The 24,537-nt window shown below is 43.0% G+C and overlaps 2 protein-coding genes across 3 annotated transcripts in view; one reads left to right on the top strand and one right to left on the bottom strand.

The window, feature by feature from the left end:
- The first annotated feature begins 5,927 nt into the window (after positions 1-5,927).
- On the top strand, positions 5,928-23,902 carry LOC122553778 (acyl-coenzyme A thioesterase 1-like). The gene is made up of 3 exons (XM_043698090.1): positions 5,928-6,792; positions 18,045-18,247; positions 22,731-23,902. Exons 1-3 carry the CDS (start codon positions 6,174-6,176, stop codon positions 23,319-23,321), a joined length of 1,413 nt encoding a protein of 470 aa, XP_043554025.1. The 5' UTR covers positions 5,928-6,173; the 3' UTR covers positions 23,322-23,902.
- Positions 10,442-24,537, bottom strand: part of LOC122553780 (acyl-coenzyme A thioesterase 1-like) — a 42,120-nt gene continuing 28,024 nt past the window's right edge. Inside the window, exons 3-4 of one of the 2 annotated variants that reach the window (XM_043698093.1) lie at positions 11,829-11,897; positions 10,442-11,148 (exon numbers count right to left, since the gene is read on the bottom strand). In XM_043698093.1, the coding sequence (XP_043554028.1) occupies positions 11,113-11,148; positions 11,829-11,897 (105 nt within the window). In that variant the 3' untranslated portion in view covers positions 10,442-11,112. The remainder of the gene's footprint in view (positions 11,149-11,828; positions 11,898-24,537) is intronic. The other variant, XM_043698094.1, reaches the window with a different exon arrangement.

Genomic DNA, 24,537 nt, shown 5'->3' with positions numbered 1-24,537 from the left:
TTATACTTTTTCTCTTTTAACTTTATATGTTTCTTAACTTCCCTTGTCAGCCACGGCATCCCATGCCTCCTCCTAAGATCTTTCTTCCTTTTTGGAATGAACTGATCCTGCATCTTCTGCATTATACTCAGAAATATCTGCCATTATTCCTCCACTGTCTTCCCTGCTAAGGTATTGCACCATTGAACTTTGGCCACCTCCTCCCTCATAGCTCCATAGTTCCCTTTTTTCAACTGAAATATTGTCACTACCAAACAAAGAAAATTTACAGCCCAGGAACAGTTTGTTTGGCCCTCCAAGCCTGAGCCGCTCCAAATTTAATGTCTAAACCTGTCATCCAATTCCTAAGCATCTGTATCCCTCTGCTCCCCACCTACTTATGCATCTGTCCAGACACATCTTAAATGAATCTACCGTGCCTGCCTCTACCACCTCTGCTGGCAACATATTCCAAACACCCACCACCCTCTGTGTAAAGTACTTGCCACATGTATCACCCTTAAACTTTTCCCCTCTCACATTGAAAGCGTGACCTCTCGTTATTGAATCCTTCACCCTGGGAAAAAGCTTTATTTCTATCTACCCTGTCTATACCCTTCATGATTTTGTAGACCTCAATCAGGTTGCCGTTCAATCTCCTTTTTTCTAATGAAAACAGACCTAACCTACTCAACCTCTCTTTATATCTAGTACCTTCCATAGCAGGCAACAAATCTCATAAACGTTCTCTGCACCCTCTCCAAAGCGTCCATATCCTTTTGGTAATGTAGTAACCAGAACTGTACACAGTATTCTAAATGTGGCCGAACCAACGTCATGCACAATTTTAACAAGACCTGCCAGCTCGCATACTCAATACCCCGTCCAATAAAGGCAAGCATACCATGTGCCGCCTTGACTACGCTATCCACCTGTGCAGCAACCTTCAGGGTACAATGGACCTGCACTCCCAGATCTCTCTGCTCATCAACTTTTCCTAAGGCTCTTCCATTCACTGTATAATTCGCCCGAGAATTAGACTTGCCAAAATGCATCACCTCACATTTGCCTGGATTGAACTCCATCTGCCACTTCTCTGCCCAACTCTCCAGTATATCTATATTCTCCTGTATTCTTTGACAGTCCCTTATGCTTTCTGCTATTCCACCAATCTTCGGTGTCATCTGCAAACTTACTGATCAGACCAACAATGACCTCTTCAAGATCATTTATGTATATCACAAACAACAATGTCCCCAGCACTGATCCCTGTGGAACACCACTGGTTACCTTTTTCCATTTCAAGAAACTCCTTTAAACTACTACTCTCTGCCTCCTTTTGCTCAACCAGTTCTTTATCCACCTAGCGAGAACACCCTGTACACCATATGACTGCACTTTCTCTGTTAGTTTACCATGGGGAACCTTATCAAATGCTTTAATAAAGACCATATATATGAATCAACAACTCTTCCTTCATCTATCAACTTGGTCACTTCCTCAAATAACTCTAAATTGGTAAGGCACAATCTCCCCCACACAAAACCATGTGGCCTATCACTGATAAGCCCATTCTTTTCTAAATATAAATAGATCCTATCCCTCAGTATCTTCTCCAACAAGTTTCCCACCACTGACGTCAGGCTCACTGGTCTGTAGTTACCCGGAAAAGCCCTACTACCCTTCTTGTATAGGGGGACAACATGAGCAACCCTCCAGTCCTCCAGCACCTCGACTGTGTTTAAGGGTGCCACAAAGATATCTGTCAGGGCCCCAGCTAAGGTGGGGATTTGTCCACCTTAATAACCTCCAGCCTACCCAACACATCTTCCCAACTTATGTCAACGTGATCCAGACTAATCAAACTTCTATCTTTAATCTCAACATACATCATGTCCCTCTCCTCAGTGAACACTGATGCAAAGTAATAATTCAGAATCTCACCCATTCTCTCAAGTTTGACACACAGCCTTCCTTCATTATCCTTTAGTTACCCACTTGCTTCTTATATAAGAATAAAAGGCTGCTTGCTGAAGCTATTTCATGACCCCTTTTAGCCCACTTGATTCCTTACCTAAGACTAGTCCTACTCTTCCAATATTCCTCCAGGGCCCATTCTGTTCTTAGCTGCCTAGATCTTATGTACACTTCCCTTTTCCTCTTAGCTAGTTGTACTTATGAGCAATGATATAAACAGTGGAATAAAAGGGACAGCAGCAATGTGAATACAGAACTGTCTGGAAAACAGGAAACACAGTTTTTGCTAAAAGATGTTCTTCAGGCTTGAAGATTTGTAGCACCAGACAAGAGTGTTGTGCCCCTGACTTTTCCTGATATGTATGAAGGAACTAGATCGAGTCATAGATACTCAACATGGAAACAGACCCTACGATCAAATTCATTCATGCCAATGAGATATCCTAAATAAATCTAGTTACATTTGCCAGCATTTGACCCATATCCTCCTAAACTCGTCCTATTCATATACCTATCCCGATGCCTTTTAAGTGTTGCAATTGTACCGGCCTCTACCATGTCCTCTGGCAGCTCATTCCTTACATGCACCATCCTCTGCATGAAAACATTGTCCCTTAGGTCCCTTTTAAATCTCCCCCCTCTCACCTTAAACCTATGCCCTCCAGTTTTGGACTCCCCACCCTGGGGAAAAGACTTTTTCTGTTAACCCTATCCATGCTCCTTATGATTTTGTAAACCTCTATAAGGTCACCCCCTCAGCCTCCGATGCTCCAGGGAAAATAGCCCCAGCTTATTCAGCCTCTCCCTATAGTTCAAACCCTCCAACCCTGGAAACATCCTCGTAAATCCTTTCTGAACCCTTTCAAATTTCACAACATCCTTCCAATAGCAGAGGGACCAGAATTGTATGCAGTATTCCCAAAGTGGCCAAACCAATCTCTTGTACCTCCCAACTCTTACATTCAATGCATTTCTTTACAATTCTATCAACCTGCAATTCGACTTTCAAGGAACTATGAATCTGCACTCCAAGGTCTCTGTTAAAACATTGTCCCTTAGGTCCCTTTTAAATCTCTCCCCTCTCACCTTAAACCAATGCCCTCCAGTTTTGGACTCCCCACCCTGGGGAAAAGACTTTTTCTGTTAACCCTATCTGTGCTCCTTATGATTTTGTAAACCTCTATAAGGTCACCCCCTCAGCCTCCGATGCTCCACGGAAAATACCCCCAGCTTATTCAGCCTCTCCCTATAGTTCAAACCCTCCAACCCTGGAAACATCCTTGTAAATCCTTTCTGAACCCTTTCAAATTTCACAACATCCTTCCAATAGCAGAATGACCAGAATTGTATGCAGTATTCCCAAAGTGGACAAACCAATCTCTTGTACCTCCCAACTCTTACATTCAATGCATTTCTTCACAATTCTATCAACCTGCAATTCGACTTTCAAGGAACTATGAATCTGCACTCCAAGGTCTCTGTTCCGCAACACTCCCTAGCACCTTACCATTAAGTGTATAAGTCCTGCAAAGATTTGCTTTCCCAAAATGCAGCACCTCGCATTTATCTAAATTAAACTCCATCTGCCACTCAGCCCATTGGCCCATCTGATTAAAATCCCATTGTGACCTGAGGTAATCTTATTTGCTATCCACTATGCATCCAATTTTGGTGTCATTTGCAAACTTACTAACCACATCTATGTTCACATCCAAATCATTTATATAAAATGACAAAAAAGCAATGGACTCAGCACTGATCCTTGTGACACACCACTGGTCACAGGCCTCCAGTCTGAAAAGCAACCCTCCACTACCACCCTCTGTCTTCTACCTTTGAGCCAGTTCTGTATCCAAATGGCTAGTTCTCCCTGTATTCCGTGTGATCTAACCTTGCTAACCAGTCTACCATGAGGAACCTTGTCAAATGCTTGACTGAAGTCCAAGTAGATCAAGTCCACTGCTCTGCCCTCATCAATCCTCTTCATTACTTCAAAAACTCAATCAAGTTTGTGAGTCAAGATTTGAGTCAAGAGTGTGGTGCTGGAAAAGCACAGCTAGTCAGGCAGCATCCGAAGAGTAGGAGAATCAATGTTTCGGGCATAAGCCCTTCATCAGGAATGAGCAGGTTAGCTCTTCACCAGGAATGCAGCCCTCTCTTTCTCCCTGTGAGACAAGATTTCACATGCACAAGCCATGTTGACTATCCCTAATCAGTCCTTGCATATCCAAATACATGTAAATCCTGTCCCTCAGGATTCCCTCTAACAACTTATCTTCCACCAATGTTAGGTTCACTAGTATATAGTTTCCTGGTTTTTTCCTTCCCAACCTCTAGTCTTCTGACACTTTGCCTGTGGCTATCGATTATACAAGTATCTTAGCAACAATAATTTCCCTAGCTTCCCAATGAGTTCTACGGTGCACCTGGTCAGGTCCCGGTGATTTATCCACTTTATATATTTTAAGACATCCAGCACCTCCGCCTCTGTAATATGGATATTTTTTCAAGATGAAGCTATTTATTTCCCCACATTCTCTTTCTTTCATGTCCTTCTCTAAGGTAAATACTGATGCAAAATACTCATTTAGTATCTCCCCCATCTCCTGCGGTTCTACACATAGGTGGCCCTGCTGATCTTTAAGGAACCCTATTCTCTCCCTAGTTATCCTTTTGTCCTTAATGTATTTATAAAACCCTTTTTGGATTCTCTTTAATCCTATTTGCCAAAGGCTCAGAAAAGATTTACAAGGATGTTGCCAGAGTTGGAGGATTTGAGCGAAAGGGAGAGGTTGAATAGGCTGGGGCTGTTTCCCCGGAGCTTGGAGGCTGAGGGGTTACCTTGTAGAGGTTTGTAAAATCATGAGGGGCGTGGATAGGATAAATAGACAAAGTCTCTTCCTTGGGGTTTGATGGTCCAGAACTGGAGGGCATAGGTTTAGGGTGAGAGGGGGAAGATATAGAAGAGACCAAGGGGCAACCTTTTCACAGAGGGTGGTGCGTATATGGAATTAGCTGACAGAGGAAGTAGTGGAGGCTGGTACAATTGCAACATTTAAAAGGCATCTGGATGGGTATATGAATGGGAAGGGTTTGGAGGGATATGGGCTGGGTGCTAGCAGGTGGGACTATACTGGGTTGGGATCTGGTCGGCATGGATGAGTTGGACCAGAGGGTCTGTTTCCGTGCTGTACATCTCTATGACTCTATCTCATGTCCCCTTTTTGTCCTCCTGATTTCCCTCAAGTCTCTACTGTCTTTATACTCTAAGGAACCGCTCAATTTCTGCTGTCTTTAACCTGACATGTGCTTCCTTCTTATTCTTGGCCAAAATCTTAAATTCTGTAGCCATCCAGCATTCCCTACATCTACCAGCCTTGCTTTTCACCCTAACAGGAACATAATCTCTCTGGATTCTCTATCTCATGTTTGAAGCCTTCCCATTTTCCAGCCATCCCTTTATCTGTTTGCTATGACCTGCCTGCGCTGCTCACAAACCAGAGTTTTTCATTTTTTACAAAAAAAAAGAAACAAATATATTCCTCAAGCTAGGGGTTTAGGGGATGGTGGGGTGGGGTGGGGAAGAAGACAAAGAAACTCTCCTCCTCAGAGCCAACAGGAGCATACTGACTGTAGCACCAACCAGTGCCCTAGACTGAGGGGATTCTAAACTTCCACCACTTCCTCTGGCAACATCCTTGTAAATCTTTTCTGAACCTTTGGCAAATAGGGTTAAGGAGAATCCAAAAAGGTTTTTACAAATACATTAATGACAAAAGGTAACTAGGGAGAGAATAGGGCCCTTTAAAAATCAGCAGGGCCACCGATGTGTGGAATGGCAGGAGATGGGGGGAGATACTAAATTAATATTTTGCATCAGTGTTAACCATGGAGAAGGACATGGAAGAAAGAGAACTTGGGAAATAAATAGCTTCATCTTGAAAAAATGTTCATATTACAGAGGTGGAGGTGCTGGATGTCTTAAAATATATAAGGTGGGTAAATCTCCGGGACATGACCAGGTGTACCCAAGAAGTCGTTGGGAAGCTAGGGAAATGATTTTTGGACCCCTTGGTAAGATACTTGTATAATCGATAGCCACAGGTTTTTTTTTGCAGGTGTGAGACACTGTGAACGTCAACAGGTGTACCAGAGCTTTTCACTGTGCTTAGGGACATGTAACACCAAAAGAAATCAACGCAGTTCCGATGGGCTGAATGGCCTGCGGCTTGGACAATGAAGCAGATCAGAGCACCGCCCCTTTTATTCCCGGGCAGGTTTCCAGCTACTTCCGCCAGGTTGGATCCCTGTCTCTGTATCCCCGGGCCGGGCTCCCTCTCCCGCTCCCCCTGTATCCCCGGGCCGGTATGTCCGTCTCCATCCAGCTCCAGCCCAGCCCCCGGTGCCTGTTCGATGAGCCGCTCGAGGTGAGAGTGAGCGGCCTCTCCCCGCTCCAACAGGTCACCCTCAAGGCTTGGCTCCGCGACGAGAAGGAGCAGCTTTTCCATTCGGCCGCTTTCTACACGGCGGACCCCCGCGGGCAGCTCGACCTGGCTCACTCCCCCTCCCTGGGGGGACACTACACCGGCGTCCAGCCCATGGGCCTCTTCTGGTCGCTCAGCCCCGTCACTCCGTTCACTCGCCTGGTCAAGAGGGACGTCGCCACTTCTCCCCTGTCCGTCCACATCGAGATCTTTGAGGGACACTGGAGCCTCGGGCAGCTCCCAGCGCAGCCTCTGGCCACCGCCATCAATCAGCGCTGGTTCATGAAGGAAGGGCTGCTCAGGATCCCAGTCAGAGAAGGCAGGATCCGAGGGACACTCTTCATCCCACCCGGTGAGGCAGTAGATCCTGTGTAGCCCCCCTCCTCCCAGGTTTGAGGCTAATGTCCTTTGTATCTGTACAGATCTGTCGAAGGTTGTTTACCCGGATCGATGTGGTTTTCTTTGTTGTGTAATCTTGTTTGTTTCTTCACAGAAAGTGAGCTGACTCGAAGTTACTGTTTTACGCAGAACCGTGTTTTATATTCATGTTTGGTATTGATTGTGCAGTTGATACACTGCCCTCTGTGGATGAGGATTTATTAAATTGTGTGGGACTCTGGACTTAGCAGTAAGGAGAATCACGTTGAGAATCACGTGCTTGGACCTGTGTTCAAAGGACAGTGATGTTGGTCATTTAGAGTCCTACAGCATGGAGACAGGCCTTTCGGCCCAAACTGGTCCAACATGCTGACCAAAATGTCGGCTCAATTAACCCAATTTCCCTGCAGTGAGTCCACGTCTTTCTAATCCTTTCCTATCCATGTGTTTGTCCAAATGTCTTTTAAATGTTAATATACCCGTCTCAAACACTTGTGCTGGCAGTTCATTCCATATGTGTACTACTCTTTGTAAAAACAAAAGTTACTTCTCAGGGTCTTTTTGTATTCTTTCCCCTCATACCTAAAACTGATGCCCTCTAGTCCTTGACTCTGGGGAAAAAGTCTGAATGTGTTTACCGTATCCATGCCTCTCATGATCTTATATACCTCTATAAGGTCCTCCCTCAGTCCCTTCAGCTTGAAAGAAAAGCATCCTAGCTTGTTCATCCTCTTCCTAGAGCTTGGCACAGTGGCTCAGTGGTTAGCCCTGCTGCCTCACAGCATCAGAGACCTGTGTGGAATGTGTACATTCTCCCCATGTCTGTATGGGTTTCCACTAGGTGCTCCGGTTTCCTCCCACAGTCCAAAGATGTGCAGGACAGGTGAATTGGCTGTGCTAAATTGCCCATAAAATTAGATGCATTAGTCAGAGGGAAATGGGCCTGGGTGGGTTACTCTTTCGAAGGGTTGTTGTGGACAACTTGTCCAAATGGCCTGTTTCCACACTGTAGGGAATCTAACCTTAAAAAAACTCAGATCGTTGAATCCAGGCAATATCCTTGTAAATTTCTTTTGCACTCTTTCTCGTTTAATAACAGCCTTCCTATAACAAGGTGACCAAAACTGAACACAATACTCCAAGTGCGGCCTCACCAACATCTTGTATAATTACAACATAATTTCCCAAATTCTATATTCAGTGTCCTGACTGATGGAGAGTGCCAAAAGCTGCCTTCACTGCCCTGTCTATGTGTGACTCCACTTTCAGAGAATTGAGCACCTGAACTCCAAGGACCCTCTGTTCGACTACATTCCTTAAGCCCCTACAATTCATCATGAAACTCCTACCTTGATTTGAATTTCCAAAATGCAAAATCTCACACTTATCTGTGTTAAACTCCATTTGCCATTTCTCGGCCCACTTCCCCAGCTGATCAAGGTCCTGCTGCAATTTCTGATAACCTTCCTCACTATCCACAATACCAGCTATTTTAGTGTCATCAGCAAACAAGCATCCCTTGTGTATTCTCATCCAAATTATTGATATAGATAACAAACTGTGAGAAACAAAACTCACATATGAATAAATTTCAGTCTGAGTCAAATTCTGAAGCAGCGAATTTTATTAATATGTACTTGCAAGAACGGGTGCCTAATGAATAAGCACACCGATCTGAGGGTTACATTCTGATTTATGCTGTTCAGCTGCATCTCTCGGTCCTCCCCTTTCACCCCATAGGCTACGCACTACAGTAAAAGTAACCAATCACAAGCTCTAAGTTTGCTCCACCTTTGTCTAGTTTCTCTCCGCCTCTGTTTACTTCTCCCATTACTCTAAGCCTGCTACATGGTTGCTCTGCCCTATTAGTCATAGATAATTCTATCTGTTTTTGCTTCTCACTGTTTAGTATTTGCATGCGCAGCCTAATTTTATAATGTAAGCTTTTGCAGAAACAACACCTGTTCCCTTATTCTGCACAATTTTAAACCTATACCTTACAATCCCCCCTTTTTCTTCTTAGCTACTAAATGTTGTCTTCTGCATTTGTCTCATATGTTGCCTTCCAATGCGCGAGCATCATCCCTGAGACTTCATTTATAGTGGCTAATTCCTTAAGATCACCCATCCCCTCATTGTTCAAGAGGTTGAGTTCCTCTGCCTGATTACCTTTTAGAGGCATTTGTTTTGCCAAGGCCGTCTCAGTTAACCGCTGGGTTAACCCTTCTACACAAGTGGGCAACTGGTATGATACAACAGCCAATTGCTATCAGTACCCCTGCTACCACTATCAGGGAGGTGAGGATAGAGACTACCATACTTTTCCACTTCCCAAACCATGATTCCAGCCATCCTGTGAGTGATGTGTCCACTCCTGAGTTCTCAGCTAATTCTTCCGCCAAGGTGGTCAATCCTCGCAAGGCACGAGAGATTGACCCATCAGGTGCTGTATTATTTGGAATAAAGGTACAACAGCTACCGCCTAACATCACATACACCCTCTTTTTCAGCTAGGATCATATCTAAGGCCAGTCTGTTTTCCCAGGCCATTCTGCTGGTTGCATCAAGTTGCTCGGAAATACCTTTTGACTGCATCTCTAATGTAATTGATGAATCTTTGCTGGTTGTAAAAAAAAATAGTTTATTCAATCCACATTCTTGTTGACCGTTACCCACCAAAATAGGGCCGATTCAAAACCTGCTGCAATCTGGTTGCGGGCCTGGAACTCATCAGGGACCCCTGTAAGAACTCCTATAGAGTCGAGATAAATCCTATCATCAAAGGAAGTATCTAGTAACAACCTTTTACTCCTCCCATTCTTTGTTAATACCACCTTCTTCTCAAATGCCAAGGTGAATGGGATTGCCAATTGCACAATTGCACATATCCCTCTCTAATCAGGAGGTAGGGTAGGTCGCAATATTCTGCCTCCACAGTACCCCAGAGATCCGCCCGGGGAACCCTGAGTGCTGAATAGTTCCATCCTTTGTCCGTTTCAGTGTCATTCTGAGTTTCTATACATAACCTCAGCTCCCCCAAGTCTCTGGACCGATTTGACCCCGTCGGCTTATACACGATGTGTGACTCTGACCGTGGTCAAAACGGGGGGGAGGGGAACTTTCAATTCTGTCTTTTCCAAGGGAGGGAACATTAGAGATAGGGATATACAATTCCTATCATTCCATGCAGTCTTATCCTGATACAGGGCTATTATACATTCCATGCCCTTCCTGTTTTGGTTCCAACCAAAGGAAAGGGGGCTCTGTGGGCAACTGGTCTACTGGAGGCACGTGCATAGCAATTGCTTTTATTCAGAGTTTTAACAGTGTACTTTACCCATTTAACCCAGGCATTTGCGTCCCCGTATCCAGTTTCTATTTCAGTGGTCTGCTTCAAGTCCTTCACCTCTTTAATTTTTACCACCTTTGGGTCATTGGAGGGGCAAAAGGATGTATCTTATTATCAAGTTGTTTGGCTCGTTTTCTGTTTCCTACGGCTATTCAGAAACAGCAGGCCAAAAAACACTTCCCAATGGCAGCCATTACTATCTTTAAATCGTTACTAAGGAGTTGAGACCTGTTTTTACGGGGAAAGGAGTCTTCAGAGGAGGTGTTTTTAATGGTGAGACATATCGAGTGGCACTTTCTGTCAGGACAGTCTAAGGCTGGGCGAATGGGGTCTCTATGGATAATGATGCCAGGTGGTGGTTTTTGCGAACCATACCTTGTGTCCGGTAGGGTTTTAAGAAGGATTTCGGAGGAAATATACTCCCTCTGAGACTTTACATCTGTGCATTCTACTAGACTGCAAGCGTCGACTTCTATTACTTGCGGATATTCAGACTCAGGGACCGTTAATAACAAATATAGAAATGACAGCATCGTTTGACAAAATCCCAATACTAAGTAGGCTAATATGGTAACCCTAACGTCCCCAGCTATCCTATAATAGTATAATAGTATTGAAAGACCAAGAGATTTAACATGCAATACAATATACAGATATCAAAAAGAAACTATCCTGCGTCCGCATAAAAACCAGTTACTTAAAGTCTGAGTCTGAGTTTCAGTGGTTCTTCTGTTGATTCGGCTGTCCAGACTTCTTTCTTAACTGGGGATTCCACCGGTCCTTTAATCCTGGTGTAGTGAGTTCAGCCTTTCTCCACCGTGCGTATCGCCGTTTCAGTAGTCAAAAGAGCCTGGTACGGTTCCTCCCAATCTGGGTTGCAATTTAGTTTCTGTCCATGACTTAATTAGGACCCAGTCTCCCGGCCGGATGGGATGAACGGCGAATTCAAGGGGCGGAGTCTGTGCCAGTAACCCTTGTCTGCTAAGAAAAGACAAAGAGGAGGACAAGCCCAGTATATACTTCTTTAAGAACAGATCTTTAGTCTCCAGGGTGGGCAGTTCCCCTTTTGTTCCCAGATAGGGCAGGCCAAACAATATCTCATAAGGGGACAGCTCCAAATCTTTCCTTGGGGCCGTTTGCACCCACAAAAGAGCTATAGGTAAACACTTAGTCCAAGGGAGTCTAGTACTAATTTAGATAACTGCTTCTTGAGTGTCTGGTTCATTCTCTCAACCTTTCCTGATGAGGTGGGTGCCAAGGGGTGTGGAACTCCCAGGAGATACTGAACCCTTCATTACTCCCTGGAGTACCCTGGAAGTAAAATGAGTTCCCTGATCCGAATCTATACATTCCATTATCCCGTATCTGGGAATTATGTGTTCAAGTATTATCTTGGACACCCCACTTGTGGTGGCAGTGGCTAAAGGATACGCCTCCACCCATCCAGATCGGTGTTCAACCATTACCAGCATATACCTCAGTCTTCCCACTCGGGGTAATTCGGTATAATCTACCTGAATGCACTGAAATGGTTGGAGTCCAGGTTCTCTCCCTCCTGGGACTTGTTTCCTCAATACCTTGTTGATTTTATTGCATGTTATACATCCCTCACATATCTGTTTGGCTATCGTATAGACCCCCTTGCATCCATGTTTACTTACCAAATCACACATTGCTTGCACTCCCCAGTGACTCCCCTGGTGTAAGACAGCCATAATTTCTCGCATCATCTTAAAAGAAATCATGTTAAATTTCCATAATAGAAATCAGATTCAAAACAGTCCTGGATCTCAAGCTCCAGGGAACAAAGCACAAACATTCAATCACCAACAAACAAATGTGCATTCAAACCAAATCACAAAGGGTTAAACTTTCTACTAGCTGTACAGCTCTTAGAGGCTTCTCGCTCCACCCCTCTATCTTTTGAAATTTTTTTTTGGATGTAACACCCTGCTTGTTTGGGTCCCCACCTCTGTTCTTGTCCCTGTTGACTGGACCCTACGAAAGATCCTCCTCATCCTCAACCCCTTCCTCTATGTTCTATGTGCTGCCACCCTCCACTCCGGTTGCTAGTCACTGATTCGATTCTTTTCTATGACTACTTCGTCAACCGTGGCTACCATCATTTTTGCCTTCTGCTTTTGCTTCTCATCCTCTCTCTTTACAAACACTTTCTGTGCATCTCTTAACAATTCATCAAGTGATTTCTCACTCCACCATCTATTTTCAGAAATTTTGTTTTGATGTCTGGCCATGATTTAGTTACAAAGTGTACCCTCAGTAGCCCTTCAGCTACTAGCCCTTCCAAACTAAGCATAATCTGATCCTTTCTGACTGAAAGACTGTTTTCTGTTGACATATAAATTCAAATATTTACAAACACAGTCTTCATCCAACCTGTACTTTGGCCAGAAGACAGCAGGACGAAGAATGGATTCCTTAGTCCATACAAAGCAACAGTATTTAATCATCTTTTTGCTATCTCTTCCCCTTGTGCAAGTATTATTTTGCCAATTCCACAACATCCTGCCCAAAGGACTTTCTGGAGGTATGTTGTCAGGGACCCGCCTCCATTTCCATTTTTCTTTTGGAGGCTAATGCTTTACCTCGGCACAGCCCATATTGAGTTCTTTCGTTAGACACTTATTAACTACTAGAACTCAATCCCAGCCACCAAGGAAGTACTTAAAAGTCAATTTCCCTACCTTGGTCCATGCACGGAGTTGCCTGGCTCCCTGTGCCTACTTACTTTCGCCTGGTTCAGATTGAGATCCGATGAGAGTCTTATCAGTCAACCAGAAGGGGAAACCCACCGCCGAGTAACACAGCACCGTTCTAAAAGGAACAGGATGCGTCTTCCCAGCCATCGACGGTGTCTACCCCACTGGTGATGATGGATATCCTGGACATGAGCCCCCAAATTTGTGAGAAACAAAACTCACATATTAATAAATTTCAGTCCGAGTCAAATTCTGAAGCAGTGAATCTTATTGATACGTACTTGCAAGAACGGGTGCCTAATGAATAAGCACATCGATCTGAGGGTTACATTCTGATTTATGCTGTTCAGCTGCATCGCTCGGTCCTCCCCTTTCACCCTGTAGGCTACTTGCTACAGTAAAAGTAACCAATCACAAGCTCTGACTTCGCTCCACTTTTGTCTAGTTTCTCTCCGCCTCTGTTTACTTCTCCCATTACTCTAAGCCTGTCGCCCCTTACTCTTATTTATCTCATTCCTTATATGTGACTATCCAGGCATAGTTTGCTGTCTTCGTGTGATCATCCTGCCAAACTAAGTTCCATCTGTTGGCCACATCCCTTCTGAGACTGGTACACGATTCTCCTGTTACTGGTACATCCCGCTACACAGTCACTCTGCCCTATTAGTCATAGATAATTCTACCTGTTTTTGCTTCTTATGTTTTCCTATGCCTGGTACATCCTGCTACACAGTTGCTCTGCCCTATTAGCCAAAGATAATTCTATCTGTTTTTGCTTCTTACTGTTTAGTATTTGCATGTGCAGCCTAATTTTATAATGTAAGCTTTTGCAGAAACAACACCTGTTCCCTTATTCTGCACAATTTTAACCCTATACCTTACACAAACAATCAAGGCCATGCCCCTGCGAAAGCAACTCAGCTCAAGGCATCTCATTACCTACTCTATTTTTTTAATAGGCTGACACAGCCAAAAACAGAGTCAGGTCGACAACACCGAGGTCCTTCCTCCTCAAGTACACTGGCTGTAGCCAGCCAGCTTGGAATCAGTCCTCAACTGAGGAGGTTCTAATCTCCTGGTTATTTTTCATTACCTACTCCATTCTGATGAAATATCATAATTAATTTGACAAGGTAACTCTGTTTTTCTTTCCCAACGTGAAGCATCTTTAGCATTTTCTGCTTGTTCTTTTCAATGCCTTGAGCTCTTTTTAGCCACTACCCTACATTTTTTCTTCTTCAACTACTTAAGCATTTCCTTTTTAAAACCTACGTTTGAAACTGCCTTCACCATTCACTCAGACAAATTATTATGACTTACAATGTAAAGATTATTTTCTTGATATACCACCTTTGGCTTATTTGCTGAAATTACCTAAAATCTAGATCCTCTGGTTCTCAACCCTTCTGCCAATAGTTTCCTTTTCCTTTCTCATTAATCTGTCTGTTGCATATTTGTTTTCTTTAAAATGCATAAAGGTGGATAAACTCCTGGACCGGATCAGATGTACCCCACAATGTTGTGGGAAGTGAGAGAAATGATTGCTGGGCACCTTGCTGAGATATTTGTATCATCGAAAGCTATGGGTGAGGTGCAGGAAGACTGGAGGTTAATGTGGGTGCCATTACTTCAGAAAGGTGGTAAGGAAAAACCAGGGAATTATAGACTGGTGAGCCTGACGTCAGTGGTGAAGAAGGTTTTGGAGGGGATTCAGAGGGACAGGATTTCAATGTACTTGCAAAGGACTGTTTAGGGATAGTCAACGTGACTTTGTGCATGGTAAATGGCATCTCACTAACTTGATTCATTTTTTCAAGAAGTGACGAAGAAGATTGATGAAGGCAGAGTGGTGGATGTTGACTATATGGAGTTCAGCACGGCATACAACAAAGTTCCACATGGTAAACTGGTTAGCAAGTTCGATCACTTGGAATATAAGGGGAGCTAGTCATTTAGATACAAAATTGGCTTGAAGGTAGGAAACAGAGGGTGGTGGTGGAGGGTTGCTTTTCACACTGGAGGCCTGTAACCAGTGGTATGCCGCAAGATTGGTGCTGGGTCCACTGCTTTATGACATTTATATAAATGATTTGGATGTGAATATAGTAGGTATGGTCAGTAAGTTTGCAGATGACACCAAAATTGAAGGTGTAGTGGACAGTGAAGAAGGTTACCTTTGAGTACAACGGGACCTTGAGCAGATGAGCCAATGGGCCGAGGAGTATAAAGTATGGAGTTTAATTTTGATAACAAAGAGCCGTTGGGTTCTGATGCATAGTTGATTGAGACTGGAGTTACAGTTAGATAGGGTAGTAAATGTGGCATTTAGTACGCTTGCCTGTATTGGTCAGTGCATTGAGTATAGGAGTTGGGAGGTCATGTTGTGGCTGTACAGGACATTGGTTATGCCACTTTTGGAATACTGTGGTCAATTCAGGTTTCCCTGCTATAGGAATGATGTTGTGAAACTTGAAAGGGTTCAGTAAAGATTTACAAGGATGTTGCTACGATTGGAGGATTTGAGCTCTTGGGAAAGGCTGAATAGGCTGGAGCTGTTTTCCCTGGAGAATTGGAGGCTGAGGGGTGACCTTAGAGATGTATAAAATCATGGGAGGCATGGATAGGGTGAATAGCCAAGATGTTTCCCCAGGATAGGAGAGTCCAGAACTAGAGGGCATAGGTTTAGGGTGAGAGGGAAAAGATATAAAAGAGACCTAAGGGGCAACATTTTCATGCAGAGGGTGGTGCATATAAGGAATGAGCTGTCAGAGAAAGTCATGGAGGTTGGTAGAATTCTAACATTTAAAAGGCATCTGGATGGGTTCATGAACATGAAGGGTTTAGAAGGATATGGGCCAAACGCAGGCAAATGGAGCTAGATTAATTTAGGTTATCTGATCAGCATGGATGAGTTGGACTAAAGTGTCTGTCTCTATGCTGTGCATCTCTATCACACTTTCTGTTCATAGCATAGCCATGTGCAGTACTGGCCCTCAGTGAGGATGGTTTTTATTTATTGTGTGGTCTCAAGATCATACTAAAGATAATTAATTGAGTACACTTCTATCTGTGCAAACTGTACAACCATAAGGTGTTTCGAACTGTCAGCCACAGCAGGTTCAGTAATATGTGAAAATTGCAACAAGTTATGTGTATACTCAAACCTCGGGATTTTGTTGACTGAAAATATATAAAAATATACAATTTTATATGTATGCATACTAATTTTGAATAAGTTTTTGTTTGTAATGCAATATCATTCGAATGATCAACTTCATAGTTGCAGTTCTGGAACACATTATAGGAGTGATGTGATAGCATTGGAGAGGATGCAGAGGAGGTTTACCAGCATGTTGTGTGGGCTGGAGAGTTTCAGGTGAGAAGAGAGATTGGGCAGACTGGGGTTGTTTTCCTTAAAGCAGCAGAGATTGAGAGGGAACATGATTTAGATGTATAAAATTGAGGGTCAATTGATAGATAGAGTAGATAGGAAGAAGCTTTTCCCTATGATGGAGGGATCAATGACCAGATTTAAGGTAAGGGGAAGACTGTTAGATTGACGTTAAGAAAAGCTTTTTCACCCTGAGGGTGGGAGAGGAAGAGAGGGCATTACGCAAGAATACAGTATCTTCAGCTTTATCAATACGGGCATAGTGACACTTGTTAGATCTCAGCGTGAGTATTATGTATAGTTCTGGGTGCCACATTATAGGGTGGATGTGAATGCATTGCAGAGTGCATAAGTGGTTTGCAAGAATGGCTCTGGGGTGAGGTTAGTGATGAGGATAAATTTAAGAAGTTGTGACCGTTCTCCTTGGAGAGAAGGCTAAGAGTAGTTTTGCTAGAGATTTTCAAAATCACGAGCAAGTTGGATAGAATAGAAAGGGAGAAACTGTTCCTGCTTTTAAAAGGTTTATAGTGATCCACAAAAGAAATATTTTTTCACTTAGTGAGTAGTTAGGATCTGGAATGCATTTTCTGGAAACGCAGTGGAGGCAGATTCAATGGAGGCATTCAAGAGGCCATTGATTGACTATTTGGATAAAAAGAATGTGTATGGAGAGTTCCTGGAGGAGCATATTGGCAGAAGTTGAGAGCAGAGGGGGCTGATGAGGCAGTCATGTCATTGAAGAATGTTATTCAGTGCTGAAGTCTTTGGAACAAGTCAGATAAGAATAGAGGAAGATGGAATGAGCCTGGTTTATATGTTGAGTCCAGTAATTTGATGCTAAAATTGAGTTTGAAATATTGTTCATTTTGAGTTGGTTCTAGTAATTTTGTTTGCAAGGGATTACTTGGATGGGCAGCATTGTCTAGTTTTATGTTTCAGGCATCTCATTCAGAAAGCAAATCCAGCTTTCTGCACCAAGATGATGTGGCTACTTTGCTTTAGCAAATGCTGATGTGCAGTTCCAAACTGGAAAGTTGTTGCTTTGTTCTTTGTATTTTCTCTATCTTGACAACAGGTTGAGGTTTAGTATTACTTGCAAGTCCATATTCAGGAGATGTGGCTACCGCTAATGTTCACCTCACGACAGCTAAGTGCCTGTTCAGATTTCATTAATTGTCATGGGTTTTAAGTTCCATGCTGGATGGTTAGAATTTATTGGAAGGTTATTTGGGTTTTAAAGTTTTTTTTTTTACTAGTCTGTCTGGGAGCTTGATAGTAAAATTTGCAATTGGGCTGCCCTTAGGGCTTTATGCCTATTAGCTCTGATAATTTAAACTTGGTGTGTAGCTGTTTATTTGATGGGGATATTGTGGTGATCCAAGATTAAAGATTCTGGACTTTATGCTTGCAATTGAGGCACCATTTTCATTTAAGGATGGAATTTTAATACTGTTAATATTTTACTTCAAGCAACTCAAAACTGGCCTCCATGACTGTGGGCCAAAGGTATTCTGCCACAATCTGTCACCTCATGGCCTGAAATATTACTGTCACAACCATTACCAACAAACTCAGGGGACCAACCATGATTCAATGTGGAAAATAGGAGGGGAGACCAGGCTGAATGCCAGATAAACCTAAAAATGGAACACTTTTCAAAAAATACATTTGAAACAGTAGAAGTGGCCTTGAATAATGAGTTTTATAGGAATAGTCATCTTTTGCACATTTGATATGGAATTGTTTTGCATGATTGAATTTTACAGGTGTCGGACCATTTCCAGGGATTATTGATCTGTACGGGTCAGGTGGTGGGATGGTTGAGCATCGAGCTAGTCTCTTAGCAAACCATGGATTTGTTACATTGGGTTTAGCATATTTTGGATTTGATGACCTTCCAAAAGATTATTTGAATCTTGATCTGGAATATTTCGAAGAAGCTGTGAACTTCTTGAGAAGGCATCCAAAGGTAACATGCTTTAAATTTATTTAGAAAATGGTTTTACAAAGTTTGTGAATGTAAAGACCAACACTCCCTTTTTTATGATGCAGACATGAGGCATCCTATTCAACCCCCCCCCGCCCCCCACCTCCGCCATTGCAGTCAAATTCTCCAGGGGCAAACATACAAGGTAACTCCTTAAACCAAATTCCAGGATTTCCCTTAAAATTCCTAAAGGTATCAAACAAAGCTGGGGAGGCTGTAGTGACTGCAATTAACCATTTAGAGTCTCAGCAAGTTATAGAAACTAATGCCTCTTTTAGAAGGAATGTTCACGATATAGTCTGGAAACCTGTATTTCAAGATCCTGTACATTCTGTGAAATCTTGAGGCATTGGAGAGGGTGCCACAAGGTTTACTAGGATGAGCATAACTTCTGTCACGATAATCTGAACTGGCTGGAAAACTGTTTTTGAGAAAGAGACTGATAGGTGACCTGACAGAGGTCTTTAATATAATGGAAAAGCTTAATAGGGTGAATGTAGAGAATATTTCCACCTGTGGGGGAGACCAGAACTAGGGGAAACATACTTCATCTTAAGAGTGGCTAGAATGGCCTCACAGCGCCAGAGACCCGGGTTCAATTCCTGCCTCAGGCGACTGACTGTGTGGAGTTTGCATGTTCTCCCCGTGTCTGCGTGGGTTTCCTCCGGGTGCTCCGGTTTCCTCCCACAGTCCAAAGATGTGCAGGTCAGGTGAATTGGCCATGCAAAATTGCCCGTAGTGTTAGGTAGGGGGTAAATGTAGGGGTATGGGTGGGTTGCGCTTCGGCGGGTCGGTGTGGACTTGTTGGGCCGAAGGGCGTGTTTCCACACTGTAATGTAATCTAATCTCAAAAAATCTAATCAAATGTTGAATTTGATTAGATTTTTTACCACAGGACTTGTTGGGGTGACTAGCATTTAAAAGGAAGCTAGTTAAATGTATGAGGTTGAACAGAAGAGCAGGGTATGAAGAAGAATGGAAGAAGACTCGAATATTGAAAGAGTTCAGAAAAGAATTACAAGGTTGTTGCTGGGATTGGAGGGTTTGAGCTTTGGCAAAGACAGGATAGGCTGGGGCTGTTTTCCCTGTACTGTTGGAGGCTGTGAGGTGACCTTATAAAGGTTTATAAAATCATGAGGGGCATGGTAAGGATGAATAGTGAAGTCCTTTTCCCAGGGTAGGGGAGTCCAAAACTAGAGGGTGAGACGGGAAAGATTTTAAAAAGGGTCTTGAGGGGTAACCTTCTCACACAGAGGGTGGTGCAGAGAAAACTGCCAGAAAAAGTGGTGGAGTCTGGTTCAATTATGACATTTAAAATGTATCTAGATGGGTCCATGAATAGGAAGGGGTTAGAGGGATATGGGCCAAATGCTGGCAAATAGGTCTGGATTAATGAGGGTGAAACAGAAGAGCAGGGTGTGATGAAGAATGGAAGAAGACTCAATCATATTGAGAGAGTTCAGAAAAGAATTAGAAAGTGGTGCCGGGATTGGTGGGCCTGAGCTTTAGGAGATACTGAATAGGCTGGGGTTATTTTCCCTCTACTGCTGAAGGCTGAGGGGTGACTTTATAAAGGTTTGTAAAATCATGAGGGGCTTGCAAACTGTGAATAGCTAAGGTCTCTTTCCAAGGGGAGGGGAGTCCAAACCTAGAGGGCATTAATTTAAGGTGAGAGGGGAAAGATGTAAAAGGAACCAGAGAGGCACCTTTTTCACACAGAGAATGGGTGCGTGTATGGAATGAGTTGCGCGAGGAAGTGGTGGAGTCTGGTACAATTAAAACATATGAAAGGCATCTGGATGGATATATGAATAGGAAGCATTTAGATGAATTTGGGTCAAAAGCTGGCAGATGGGGCTAGATTAATTCAGGATATTTGGTCGGCATGGATGGGGAGGACTGAAGAGTCTGTTTTCGTGCTGTACGTTTTTATGACTCTCATTTGGCATTAATCTGTGAATAAATGGCTTGTACATGAGATGTAAATATCATGTAAACTAATTTGCTGCTTTTGTCATTATTGTATATTTTATTCTGATGCAGATTGAGATGCTTCCTCCTTCAGAGTCACCAGAGTCAACGTTAACTCTCTCTTCTCTCCACAGTTGCTGAATTTCTCCAATTTCTGCTTTCGTTTCAGATCTTCAGCATGTGCAATTCTTTTTCTGGTTTTGTTTAATCTATAAAGTCATGAGGGGCATGGTTAGAGTAAATAGACAAGGTCTTTGCCCTGGGGTGGGGGAGCTCAGAACTAGAGGGCATAGTGAGAAGGGAAAGATTTAAAAGGATCCTAAGGGGCATCTTTATCATACAGATAGTGGTGTGTATATGGAATGAGCTGCCAGAGGAAGTGATGGAGGCTGGTACAATTGCAGCATTTAAAAGGCATCTGAATAGGAAGAGTTTAGAGAGATATGGAACAAGTGCTGATAAATGGGACTAGATTAATTTAGGATATCTGGTTGGCGTGGCCAAGTTGGACCAAAGGGTCTGTTTCCATGCTGTACATCTCTCTGACTCTAACTCTAGTAAAAGCATATACAGTACAGGTGTGGAATTAGAGTCATAGAGATGTACAGCACGGAAACAGACTCTTCGGTCCAACCCGTCCATGCCGACCAGATATCCCAACCCAATCTAGTCCCACCTGCCAACACCTGGCTCATATCCCTCCAAACTCTTCCTATTCATATACCCATCCAGATGCCTTTTAAATGTTGCAATTGTACCAGCCTCCACCACTTCATCTGGCAGCTCATTCCATACACGTACCACCCTTTGTGTGAAAAAACTTGCCCTTAGGTCTCTTTTATATCTTTCCCTTCTCACCCTGGACCTATGCCTACTAGTTCTGGACTCCCCCACCCCAGGGAAAAGACTTTGTTTATTTATTCTATCCATGCCCTTCATAATTTTGTAAACCTCTATAAGGTCACCCCTCAGCCTTTGACGCTCCAGGGAAAACAGCCCCAGCCTGTACAGCCCCTCCCAATAGCTCAAATCCTCCAACCCTGGCAACATCCTTGTAAATCTTTTCTGAACCCCTTCAAGTTTCACAACATCTTTCCGTTAGAAAAGGAGACCAGAATTGCATGCAATATTCCAACAGTGGTCTAACTAATGTCCTGTACAGCCGCAATATGACCTCCCAACTCCTGTACTCAACACTCTGATCAATAAAGGAAAGCATACTAAATGCCTTCTTCACTATCCTATTTACCTGCGACTCCACTTTCAAGGAGTTATGAACCTGCACTCCAAGGTCTCTTTGTTCGGCAACACTCCCTAGGACCTTATCATTAAGTGTATAAGTCCTGCTAAGATTTCTTTCCCAAAATGCAGCACCTCGCATTTATCTGAATTAAACTCCATCTGCCACTTCTCAGCCCATTGGTCCATCTTGTCAAGATCCCGTTGTAATCTGAGGTAACCTTCTTCACTGTCCACTCCACCTCCAATTTTGGTGTCATCTCCAAACTTACTAAGTATACCTCTTATGCTCACATCCAAGTCATTTATATAAGTGATGAAAAGTAGTGGACCCAGCACCGACCGTTGTGCTCACTGGTCTACAGTTCCCTGGCTTGTCCTTACCACCTTTCTTAAACAGAGGCACCACGTTAGCCAATCTCCAGTCTTCTGGCACTTCAACTGTGACTATCGATGATACAGACATCTCAGGAAGATGCCAAGCAATCACTTCCCTAGCTTCCCATGGAGTTCTAGGGTACACCCAATCAGGTCCTGGGAATTTATCCACCTTTATGCATTTCAAGACATCCAGCACCACCACCTCTGTAATATGGGCATTTTTCCCTACATTCTATATCTTCCATGTCCTTTTCCACAGTAAATACTGGCTTAGTATCTCCCCATCTCCTGCGGCTCCACACAAAGGCCGCCTTGCTGATCTTTGAGGGGCCCTATTCTCTCCCTAGTTACCCTTTTGTCCTTAATGTATTTGTAAAAACCCTTTGGATTCTCCTCAATTCTATTTGCCAAAGCTATCTTATGTCCCATTTTTGCCCTCCTGATTTCCCTCTTAACTATACTTCGACTGCTTTTAAACTCTTCTAAGGATTCACTCGATCTATCCTTTCTATAGCTGACATATGCTTCCTTCTTTTTCTTAACCAAACCCTCAATTTCTTCAGTCATCCAGCATTCCCTATACCTACCAGCCTTTCCTTTCACCCTGACAGGAATATACCTCGTTACCTCATTACTGAAAGTTTCCAATTTTCCAGCCGCCCTCTTTACTTGCGAACATCTGCCCCCAATCAACTTTTGAAAGTTCTTGCCTAATACTGTCAAAATTGGCTTTCCTCCAATTTAGAACTTCAACTTTTAGATCTGGTCTATCCTTTTCCATCACTATTTTAAATCTAATAGAATTATGTTCGCCGGCCCCAAAGTGCTCCCCCACTGACACCTAATTTGTTAATTGTTTGTCATCATTTCTCAGGTTAAGGGTCCTGGAGTTGGAGCAATAGGAATTTCAAAAGGAGGAGATCTAGTTCTCTCGATGACCACATTTTTGCCACATGTGATAGTAGCAGTTAGTATCGGTGGATGCAATGCAAACACATTGGGGAAACTGCACTACAAAGACATCACTCTTCCTGGTCTTGGTATTAATTTAGAAAGAGCCAAATTTTCAGAATCCAAGCTGATCGATATCTCTGAGGTGACAAATGACCCAATGGAGGAAGAAAACAAGGGTTGTATTATCCCAATAGAAAAGGCTGAGGGCCATTTTTTGTTTGTGGTTGGAGAAGATGACAAGAATTGGAGAACTCCACTCTATGCTCAGCATGCTGTTAAAAAACTGAAAGAAAATGGCAAAGAGAATTATGAACTTATTACTTATCCTGAAGCTGGCCATCTCCTGGAGCCCTCATATTTTCCATTTTGCTATGCTTCTTTTCATCGAGTGGTGGGACAGCCTGTGTTATGGGGAGGGAAAGTGAAACCACATGCACTGGCACAGATAGATCTGTGGCCAAGGGTGCAGGCATTTCTACGAAAACATCTCGAACATCAGAGCAAGTTGTAAAAATATTTAGTATTGACTTCACTTAATTAGTGAAAAATTCCATTCTTCCCAGATTTACCTTAATCCATGTTAATTTATCATTAACTTGCATAACAGTTTTCTCCGAATTTGTAGATAATTCTAATTTTCCCTGAATTTAAATGTGTAAAATCTTGTTTTGCTATGCCGAAACTTGTAACTTGTCACTTATCTTGCTCCAAATCTCTTATCACTTTCAGCTGTCAGTTACATTTTAACAAATTTGAACAATATTTTAACTGGATAAAACATTTTCTTTTAAATGTGAAGCTTTCAGCAAGATTGTCACTATTTTTGGATCGTTTCAGGATGAGTTGAATTCACTATTAGTATTTAAGATTTTGGAGCTAACATTGTGTGATTGGCAAAAGCCCAACACTTTTTATCAATTAAACAAATTAATGGACTATCAGGGGTTGGGGAATTCAAAAACAGAAAATTCTAGTGACAAATGTCCAAATTGAGCAGCAATCACTGCAGAAAGTTGACACGACCAGTATCTAGTCTATATTTCTTGGTTTCCTTCCCAATATTTCCAATAAATGTCATAATTTAAAAGCTTGCATCTGCTTGTTATGTCTGTTCTGCCTCTTATTATGTTCCTGAACTTTAGGTCCCATGTTGGGTCAGAGATTCTACTGAAAATAATCTGTTAGGGTGAAAGGCAAAGGTGGTAGGTGCAGGGAATGCTAGATGACTATAGAAACGGATGTTTTGGTTAAGAATAAAAAGGGATAGACAACAGAGATCTAGTGAATTCCTAGAAGAATATAAAAGCAGTAGGAGTAGGCAGTACTTAAGAGGGAAATCAGGAGGGCAAAATGTAGACATGAGAGAGCTTTGCCAAATAGGGTTAAGAAGAATGCAAAGGGATTCTACAAATACACTAAGGACAAAAGGATAAATAGGAAGAGAATAGGGCACATTGAAGATCAGCAAGGCTGCCTGTGTGTAGAACCGCAGGAGATGGGGGAGATACTAAATGAGTATTTTGCATCAATGTCTACTGTGGAGAAGGAAATGGAAGATACAAAATGTGAGGAAATAGATGGTGACATGGGTGGCACAGTGGTTAGCACTGTTGCCTCACAGCGCCAGAGACCCGGGTTCAATTCCCGCCTCAGGCGACTGACTGTGTGGAGTTTGCACATTCTCCCTGTGTCTGTGTGGGTTTCCTCCGGGTGCTCCGGTTTCCTCC

The sequence above is a fragment of the Chiloscyllium plagiosum genome, chromosome 10 (genome assembly GCF_004010195.1).
Source record: "Chiloscyllium plagiosum isolate BGI_BamShark_2017 chromosome 10, ASM401019v2, whole genome shotgun sequence".
NCBI classification, from domain to species: domain Eukaryota; kingdom Metazoa; phylum Chordata; class Chondrichthyes; order Orectolobiformes; family Hemiscylliidae; genus Chiloscyllium; species Chiloscyllium plagiosum.
Note: the sequence above shows the minus strand (reverse complement) of the source record. Positions and strands in the feature narration are given on the sequence as shown.